General features: G+C 42.9%; 1 protein-coding gene across 1 annotated transcript in view; it reads left to right on the forward strand.

Moving 5' to 3' along the window:
- grm1a (glutamate receptor, metabotropic 1a) overlaps positions 1–10,233 on the forward strand; it is a 31,496-nt gene extending 21,263 nt beyond the window's left edge. The window contains exons 9-13 of the mRNA XM_057353270.1: positions 909–1,616; positions 3,684–3,898; positions 5,051–5,155; positions 6,309–7,251; positions 8,170–10,233. Coding sequence (XP_057209253.1) covers positions 909–1,616; positions 3,684–3,898; positions 5,051–5,155; positions 6,309–7,251; positions 8,170–8,881 — 2,683 coding nt within the window. The 3' untranslated portion in view covers positions 8,882–10,233. The remainder of the gene's footprint in view (positions 1–908; positions 1,617–3,683; positions 3,899–5,050; positions 5,156–6,308; positions 7,252–8,169) is intronic.
- Positions 10,234–10,579: the final 346 nt, after the last annotated feature.

A 10,579-nucleotide genomic window follows, 5' to 3' on the forward strand; every position in this document is an offset into this window, starting at 1 on the left:
TCTGCTGTGTCGCAGTGCGTCACACTTTTGACATTTGGGCTAAATGCACATACAGGCTATGAAACCAAATAATAGTGTGTCTTTCTCAGTAGCACATCAACAAGTTGGAGCGCAACGATAGCACTGGTTGTTCTTTTCTAGCATGTGTGTGTATTTCAGTTTCTCTTATGCTAGCTCTCCCACGTTTTTCTACCTTCTGCAAACCAAAAAGTATGTACGTAGTGTTTTGTTAGAGCCAGACAACTATACGGCTGTCTTTTATCTGTGTTGAATCCTCTTCCAAAACGTAACCTAATTTTCATCAAACTACCCATCCGTCGAGTCCCTCTCCTCCCTGGTATTAACCCACTTCTCAGTGCCCGCCTCCCCCATGTCAAACCTTGTCCCTCCTTTTCTTGACTAAAAATTTAACCCAGTTCTCTCAGAAGCTCGAAACATCCTGTTCCCTCTAACTCTGAAACAGCTTTCAGCTCTGAGGCGTCTCTGTCCGATTAACTCAGTTATTAGGAGCGGACAGCAAATGCCGTGATCTGAAACTGGGCGGGGAATTCCATGAGGCCCTTGTTTCCCATTGCATGGTGTTGGGTTTGAGCAGAGCGGCGCAGATAATGGATGGCGGAGAATGAGCCATCACGGCTTTCATAATGCTCTGCAAGCAGGTCATTATGAGATACGCAATTAGCATGTTTGAGGGAGGTCTTTGTCAGCAACTTCATGAATTAACAACGTTCAGTTACGCATCGTGTGCTAACCCTTATCATGAGAGTTTTGATGATAGTAGTCATTTGCTGTGTTGGAAAAATGATGACATGCACAATGATAATGTTTCTGTGGTGTTCTTCTGTGTCTTTGTGTTGCATTCTGGCGTTTCTCCGTGGGAATAACGCTGGGTCTCTGTTCATTCATAGTCCTAATGGAAAGTCTGTGTCATGGTCTGAATCAGGTGCCAGACCCCAGGGGAGGGGGTCGAGTGTGTTCCACAGACTGTCTGTGCATGTGAGGAGGCAAGCAGTCGGCCAGAGTCAGACGGCGGTCATACGACCCCTAACTAATGCCTCACAGCCCCCCCATCCCGAATATGATGCTGGCCTCAACGCAGCCCCCAACGGCTCGCATCCCGAAGACAAGGCTCTCTACAACCTCAACGAGGACGGAAGTCAACATCTCCAACAACATACGACCCAGGAGCCTTCCTATTCTCCTACTCATTTAATAGATCGCACCACTGATCGTCCACAGGGGGGGCAGGTAGACACGCTGAGCTCTACAGTTCCCGATTTTGATCAGTTTGTCATCGGCACAGGCAACAAGTTGAGCCCCGCCTATAAATCATCTGCCAATCAACTGCCGCTTCCTCTGCAGGGGAAGGCGTTCACAGAGGATGGTTCCGAAATGGAAGCTCTCGACCTCATTCACAGGTTTCTGTGCGACAGTGCTACTCAAGAGGAGGAGGAGGAAGAGTTGGCACAGAGTAAGCTGACCCTGCTCACTCCACCTTCTCCCTTCAGGGACTCGCTTCGGTCAGGGGGGTCCATTCCCGGATCCCCCACCTCTGACAACAACCCCCCCTTTTCCCAGAATTTGAACTACGCTCCCAAACAGAGCTCTTTGACACTGTAACAGCACACGCTCAGGACACAGGGTACAAATGCCGCTGTTTATAAATCAATCATTGGAGGACATAATTCGCTTGCTTACTTGGCTCTGTCAAAAAGACATAATTTCAGAAACAAAGAAGGAGCGTGAGCAAATGGAATGTCCTGTTGGGAATATTTTTCTTGGAGGCTACAATGGCAGTATCCGGTTTCCAAATGCTGTGGAAAGTTGGAGTGCCAAATATTCATTGTGTCGCTGTGCCCGAAATCAGCTGGCATCACAACAGTGCGGGAGTGATACTGCCAGCTTGCTGCTTTACTTTTTCACTCTTATATGTGTTTCTTGAAGAAAGACGAGACACTGGTGTTCTGGAATATGTGCTTTTGAACTTTGTAGCTGGATTTAGGATAAGGCATATAGGAAAAACCATGGGTTTGGAAGCAGACAGCACAGAGACATCAAATCAACACCAAACAAATGTGTGCACATATAGGCAAATCATTCTCATCGGTTTTCATGCTGCTGTGTGATTTTGGTATTACTTCAATGATTTACATTTTTAAACGGTTAACTGTGTACAACACAAAGTGAAACTCCGTGTGCACACAATAATGTTTCACCTGGCAGGCTGGATGAGTAAACATGGAGTTCCCCAGCTAAGGGTTTTTCCAATTTCCTTTAGGCTCCCAAAGTCAGTATTTGCTTAGAGAGTCACAGATAGGAATTGTGATTGTATATGATAGACATAGGAAGCTTTTTTTAGTATAAATATGGAGCTAAGGTACATAAAAAGAGAACACATGTATGAACTCAGCTTTGAAAAGGGAGTAATGTTTTGCAAACATGTGTATACTGTTTTTGCCATCTATTGTTTTCCACACAGATGGTGTCTTTGTACATCTGCTATATGATTCTATGATTAGAATGTTAGAAATTTGTAAGTTTTAAAAACGTCTTATAACTTGCTCTTTATGATAAAGGGTTACGCGGTGACGCTATGGATGGAGTTACCTTTCAGAAACTTTTACAAATCCGAGGATTTCTCTTTTAAATGTGCCATTTTTTACATTTTACCTATGAGTAGTTGCTTCTAGTGGTAACTTGTAGCATTTACTGCCGATCTTGCGTAGGATTATCACATTGCGACTGTAATGCTTTAAGTTTCAAAGGACTATTAGAATGCAACTCTCAAAAGAATATTATTCAATAAGTATTGTACTTGTTATAATCGATTGTAATATTAGGTCTTTTAGTGCAAGTTGTTTGTTAAATGTAAAGTAACTGACAGATCATCTGTTTACATTGTCTTACAAATGAGGAAAAATTCTCTTTTTGCCAGGACAAATCATGCTGTAAAATAAATATTTTATATCTAATGCTGTGTGATTTTTTCCACAAATGACTGTAATGAAATGGAATGCATTTACCCTTGGTTTTATTTATGTAAAGGCTCTCAAACATTGATTACCAATTCAGTATAGCTTTTAGTTTTATGAAAATATGATTATATTTTATTGATCTCAAATTCTGAATCATTAATTGAACTCCTTAGTAAGAACATGGAAAACTTTTGGTTAGAACTGGTTACTAAGGTTAAACCAGGGTTAATTTTCATAAAGGACGTTCATTCAAATACAATTCAGTCTAAGTGGAACCTCGTGCTTTTATTTAATCTTCTTGTTCGCGTCTCGCCTGCTTTTAAACAAACCAATTTGAGTTTTCGACTTCTCTGCAGTCGTGTGTCCTCTCAAGAGCATGTTGAAATCGATCGGTTCGTGGTTCCGTATTTACCCAACACGACTCACCATACCACAGCTCGTGAATCATAACTTCTTTATTTCTTTGACCCTAAACCCCAGGCAATAGAAAAGCAATCCAGTCGCGATATTTCCGGGTCCTGTGACTTATCAGGTGGTTGCCCGGTGGGAGGAGATGGGAGCTTATGCTTTCTGTTTGAATACTCTTCTCTCACCCGAAACGTGAAGCTGTCGAGCACTTCTCCAAACCGAAGGAAGTGGTCGCTCAGAGTTGGCAAAACTTTTTTCTCATTTAACTGACATCTGGAGTTGCACTAAATTAACTGACAGCATGGCAGGCGGGTCCGTGTCGGAGTGTAAGGAGTATCTGTTTAAGGTATTGGTGATCGGGGAATTGGGTGTTGGAAAGACGAGCATCATTAAACGATACGTGCATCAGCTTTTCTCGCAAAACTACAGAGCGACCATAGGCGTGGATTTTGCCCTCAAAGTCATCAACTGGGACAACAAAACACTAGTGCGGTTACAGCTGTGGGACATCGCAGGTAAGATAACACGGGAAAGTTCCCTAGCTTCCACCTACACATGTGGCGAACGTAAACAAACGTCATCAGTCTGTCCTCCTGATGGCGTATATAGGTTCACACTTATAAAATGATTGAAACTAGTTAATCGATAAACTCTTAAAATTAAATCATTCAAGCGCGCACACAGCAGCAAGCGACTCTGTAATGTTGGTCTAAAGACGCCGATCCTACAGTAGATTCGCCCACTGTACACACCTCAAGGCAACTGTAAATGGCAGTGTTCTTGGCTGCTTTGAATTAACTTAAATATTTGGTTGAAACGTTATCAGCACGTACGAATATTGAAGAACTGTTCTGGAAGCACAATAGTTTAAGCAGATACGTGTGAGCACAATAATCACGTTAGCGAACATAATGACTAACGGAATGTAGGTCATGTTATGAGACTGGTGTGAGGGGAGGGGGAGATATGCCTTGTGCCACTACTGTGATTGTGTGTCAAAAACCTACTGTAGTTGCCTACCTAGACAGCATTTGGGCCTTTCGAGGTGTGCCTAATATTCAGGCAGCTGAATTTTGGATGTGACTTCGTAAATCTACGAAGCAACCTGCAAGTCATTAAACTCTGAATACGCCCTTTTCACATGACGTCACGCATCTTCCGTTCTGCCGCGAAGCAGTGTATCGTTACTTCCGCTAGCACTCCAGTTCATAAGGTGGCGGTAATGCACCTATAAGCTGGTTTGCCAACCGCCAGTAAAACTCAAGAAGAAGCCACTTCCGCTATAGCGCCTTAGAGTTTACAAAGTCCCTTGCACATCTGCCACAAATACGGCTAGATGATGTACAACGTCTTGCAGACAAATTTTTGCTAACGACAAGATCAAAGCTAGAGAAAGGATACAAATTCTTCGTTGAACAGTACCTGTTTGATTATGAAGGTAAGTGTTTTGTTTTCTTTTTGTGTTAGCGAAGGTGCTAGGATAAGTACTTGAATACGTGTTTTTTTCCACTGTTGTTAAATTCCAGCAGGACGGCAAAACGGAAGTTCTTCTTCTTGTTTGTTGCAAGACGGATGTTATGATACACTGCTTTGCGAAAAGGCGGAAGTTAAGTGACGTCATTGTGAAAAGGGCCTATGCGCTTTTATAGCCTGAGTGACGCAACCAGTCACACTGCCAATATTGTGCAAGTTCGCGTGCTCTCATAAAAGCGAAGTGAAATGTCTCTCTCTCTCTCTCTCTCTCTCTCTCTCTCTCTCNGACGAACTGGCAGGTAACACGCATTCATTCATCCATTAAGTTATCCGGAAACATATTTAAACATTCATTCAAAATGCTTACAACACTATTCCATTGAGAATATCTCCTTCTCAATACGATATATTTGCCGTGTACGGGCAACGTTTAGATCTAAGTCTTATCTCCTCCCAGCTCTGTTCTCTATGCCCTTCTCATCCACTCCAACACTTTCTCTCGCTCTCTCTTTCTTGCTTGCGAGCGGCGCGTTGTTTTGACAGCTCTTTGCAGCGGTGAGCAGAGCTGGATAACGGTGAGGTTGGAATCCCATTAGTACCCAGCAGCCGTGTCAGACTCAACAGTTTCACCATGGAACCTGAGCAGCTACAGGGAATTCTGATTACCAGAGGCAGACTGATCTGAGATAGAGAAGAGCTCTGTCATAGTGAATGAGAGAGAGAGCTTAAAATGTATAGAATTTTTTTAAACATGAATACGGGAGTCATATGAAATTTAACATGGATGGAAAAATCCACATGATGGTATTGTATAAAACATGTCATGTGCAAAACTACATATTTTCAAAATCCCCAATTGATTTAGTGGTTTTCGGACAACTAGTTAACTGTGGGTATTGCGATATACCGGGAATGGCAATAATAATGGCGATATTAATATATTATTTATATTCATATAAATAATGATTATTGATGTCATGTAAATCCCATACGTATGTTAATATTTTAAATAATTCAGTGCCACTTTCCCAATACAAATGCAACAAAATCGTAATTTTTGTCAAAATTATCGTGTAGTGATATTGTGAGCACTATTGACCACTTTGCAAGATGGTCCAGAAGCACTTCCAGTTTCAGTTTTTATTTATTTCATATTATTCTTTTAAAATCTTACATAAAAAGTAAAATCTTAAAGATATTTGTTTAACATTTTGACTTGGTTATGAAGGTTCTGATGGATGTATTTTGTTCAAACTTGGTGTAGTGTTAAAAAAACCCTGAAACCGTTCTTTTGGACCAGCACTGTTTACGTCTTCCAAAGTGGTCTATAGTCAACCCATCTCTAAACATCATTAAAACATCAATCCAACATGTTATGTTAACAAATGTTAGCCACATGTCATGTCTTAACATACAAACCAGAAGTCTGTCTTTTTTGTTCCTTTATTTCAGGATGCAAACCTCTCCCTCTCAAATACCTGGAGTGGAGCAACGTGGAGTCCATCGTCGCAGTGTGTTTCTCCTGCCTCGGTATCCTGATTACGTTTTTCGTCACCTTCATCTTTTTCCAGTACAGCGACACGCCGGTGGTGAAGTCCTCCAGCCGCGAGCTCTGCTACATCATCCTGGCGGGTATTTTCCTTGGCTACATCTGCCCATTCACGCTCATCGCCTATCCCACTGTGATCTCCTGCTACCTGCAGCGCCTCTTAGTGGGCTTGTCATCCGCCATGTGCTACTCCGCCCTCGTCACCAAGACCAATCGCATTGCCCGCATCCTGGCTGGCAGCAAGAAGAAAATCTGCACACGCAAGCCCCGTTTCATGAGTGCCTGGGCCCAGGTAGTTATTGCCTTCATTCTGATTAGTGTGCAGTTGGCTCTGGTGGTCACGCTGATTGTGTTGGAACCACCTGAGCCGGTGAAGAGTTACCCCAGCATTAGGGAGGTGTACCTCATCTGCAACACCAGTAATTTGGGCATGGTGGCCCCGCTGGGGTACAACGGCCTTCTCATCATGAGCTGTACTTACTACGCCTTCAAGACCCGCAACGTGCCGGCCAACTTCAACGAAGCCAAGTACATTGCTTTCACCATGTACACCACTTGCATTATCTGGCTGGCTTTTGTGCCCATCTATTTTGGCTCCAACTACAAGATCATCACCACCTCCTTCTCCGTCAGCCTCAGCGTCACAGTAGCTCTTGGCTGCATGTTCACCCCCAAAATGTACATCATCATCTCCAAGCCCGAGCGCAACGTCCGCAGCGCCTTCACGACCTCTGACGTGGTCCGTATGCATGTGGGCGACGGAAAGGCCGCTCCCTGCCAGAGCAATAGCATCCTCAACATGTTTCGCAGGAAGAAGAACACCGCCAAAGCAACCGGCAGCACCAAGTGAGTATCCTCTGCTGTGTCGCAGTGCGTCACACTTTTGACATTTGGGCTAAATGCACATACAGGCTATGAAACCAAATAATAGTGTGTCTTTCTCAGTAGCACATCAACAAGTTGGAGCGCAACGATAGCACTGGTTGTTCTTTTCTAGCATGTGTGTGTATTTCAGTTTCTCTTATGCTAGCTCTCCCACGTTTTTCTACCTTCTGCAAACCAAAAAGTATGTACGTAGTGTTTTGTTAGAGCCAGACAACTATACGGCTGTCTTTTATCTGTGTTGAATCCTCTTCCAAAACGTAACCTAATTTTCATCAAACTACCCATCCGTCGAGTCCCTCTCCTCCCTGGTATTAACCCACTTCTCAGTGCCCGCCTCCCCCATGTCAAACCTTGTCCCTCCTTTTCTTGACTAAAAATTTAACCCAGTTCTCTCAGAAGCTCGAAACATCCTGTTCCCTCTAACTCTGAAACAGCTTTCAGCTCTGAGGCGTCTCTGTCCGATTAACTCAGTTATTAGGAGCGGACAGCAAATGCCGTGATCTGAAACTGGGCGGGGAATTCCATGAGGCCCTTGTTTCCCATTGCATGGTGTTGGGTTTGAGCAGAGCGGCGCAGATAATGGATGGCGGAGAATGAGCCATCACGGCTTTCATAATGCTCTGCAAGCAGGTCATTATGAGATACGCAATTAGCATGTTTGAGGGAGGTCTTTGTCAGCAACTTCATGAATTAACAACGTTCAGTTACGCATCGTGTGCTAACCCTTATCATGAGAGTTTTGATGATAGTAGTCATTTGCTGTGTTGGAAAAATGATGACATGCACAATGATAATGTTTCTGTGGTGTTCTTCTGTGTCTTTGTGTTGCATTCTGGCGTTTCTCCGTGGGAATAACGCTGGGTCTCTGTTCATTCATAGTCCTAATGGAAAGTCTGTGTCATGGTCTGAATCAGGTGCCAGACCCCAGGGGAGGGGGTCGAGTGTGTTCCACAGACTGTCTGTGCATGTGAGGAGGCAAGCAGTCGGCCAGAGTCAGACGGCGGTCATACGACCCCTAACTAATGCCTCACAGCCCCCCCATCCCGAATATGATGCTGGCCTCAACGCAGCCCCCAACGGCTCGCATCCCGAAGACAAGGCTCTCTACAACCTCAACGAGGACGGAAGTCAACATCTCCAACAACATACGACCCAGGAGCCTTCCTATTCTCCTACTCATTTAATAGATCGCACCACTGATCGTCCACAGGGGGGGCAGGTAGACACGCTGAGCTCTACAGTTCCCGATTTTGATCAGTTTGTCATCGGCACAGGCAACAAGTTGAGCCCCGCCTATAAATCATCTGCCAATCAACTGCCGCTTCCTCTGCAGGGGAAGGCGTTCACAGAGGATGGTTCCGAAATGGAAGCTCTCGACCTCATTCACAGGTTTCTGTGCGACAGTGCTACTCAAGAGGAGGAGGAGGAAGAGTTGGCACAGAGTAAGCTGACCCTGCTCACTCCACCTTCTCCCTTCAGGGACTCGCTTCGGTCAGGGGGGTCCATTCCCGGATCCCCCACCTCTGACAACAACCCCCCCTTTTCCCAGAATTTGAACTACGCTCCCAAACAGAGCTCTTTGACACTGTAACAGCACACGCTCAGGACACAGGGTACAAATGCCGCTGTTTATAAATCAATCATTGGAGGACATAATTCGCTTGCTTACTTGGCTCTGTCAAAAAGACATAATTTCAGAAACAAAGAAGGAGCGTGAGCAAATGGAATGTCCTGTTGGGAATATTTTTCTTGGAGGCTACAATGGCAGTATCCGGTTTCCAAATGCTGTGGAAAGTTGGAGTGCCAAATATTCATTGTGTCGCTGTGCCCGAAATCAGCTGGCATCACAACAGTGCGGGAGTGATACTGCCAGCTTGCTGCTTTACTTTTTCACTCTTATATGTGTTTCTTGAAGAAAGACGAGACACTGGTGTTCTGGAATATGTGCTTTTGAACTTTGTAGCTGGATTTAGGATAAGGCATATAGGAAAAACCATGGGTTTGGAAGCAGACAGCACAGAGACATCAAATCAACACCAAACAAATGTGTGCACATATAGGCAAATCATTCTCATCGGTTTTCATGCTGCTGTGTGATTTTGGTATTACTTCAATGATTTACATTTTTAAACGGTTAACTGTGTACAACACAAAGTGAAACTCCGTGTGCACACAATAATGTTTCACCTGGCAGGCTGGATGAGTAAACATGGAGTTCCCCAGCTAAGGGTTTTTCCAATTTCCTTTAGGCTCCCAAAGTCAGTATTTGCTTAGAGAGTCACAGATAGGAATTGTGATTGTATATGATAGACATAGGAAGCTTTTTTTAGTATAAATATGGAGCTAAGGTACATAAAAAGAGAACACATGTATGAACTCAGCTTTGAAAAGGGAGTAATGTTTTGCAAACATGTGTATACTGTTTTTGCCATCTATTGTTTTCCACACAGATGGTGTCTTTGTACATCTGCTATATGATTCTATGATTAGAATGTTAGAAATTTGTAAGTTTTAAAAACGTCTTATAACTTGCTCTTTATGATAAAGGGTTACGCGGTGACGCTATGGATGGAGTTACCTTTCAGAAACTTTTACAAATCCGAGGATTTCTCTTTTAAATGTGCCATTTTTTACATTTTACCTATGAGTAGTTGCTTCTAGTGGTAACTTGTAGCATTTACTGCCGATCTTGCGTAGGATTATCACATTGCGACTGTAATGCTTTAAGTTTCAAAGGACTATTAGAATGCAACTCTCAAAAGAATATTATTCAATAAGTATTGTACTTGTTATAATCGATTGTAATATTAGGTCTTTTAGTGCAAGTTGTTTGTTAAATGTAAAGTAACTGACAGATCATCTGTTTACATTGTCTTACAAATGAGGAAAAATTCTCTTTTTGCCAGGACAAATCATGCTGTAAAATAAATATTTTATATCTAATGCTGTGTGATTTTTTCCACAAATGACTGTAATGAAATGGAATGCATTTACCCTTGGTTTTATTTATGTAAAGGCTCTCAAACATTGATTACCAATTCAGTATAGCTTTTAGTTTTATGAAAATATGATTATATTTTATTGATCTCAAATTCTGAATCATTAATTGAACTCCTTAGTAAGAACATGGAAAACTTTTGGTTAGAACTGGTTACTAAGGTTAAACCAGGGTTAATTTTCATAAAGGACGTTCATTCAAATACAATTCAGTCTAAGTGGAACCTCGTGCTTTTATTTAATCTTCTTGTTCGCGTCTCGCCTGCTTTTAAACAAACCAATTTGAGTTTTC

The sequence above is a fragment of the Triplophysa rosa genome, linkage group LG15 (assembly GCF_024868665.1).
Source record: "Triplophysa rosa linkage group LG15, Trosa_1v2, whole genome shotgun sequence".
Taxonomy (NCBI): domain Eukaryota; kingdom Metazoa; phylum Chordata; class Actinopteri; order Cypriniformes; family Nemacheilidae; genus Triplophysa; species Triplophysa rosa.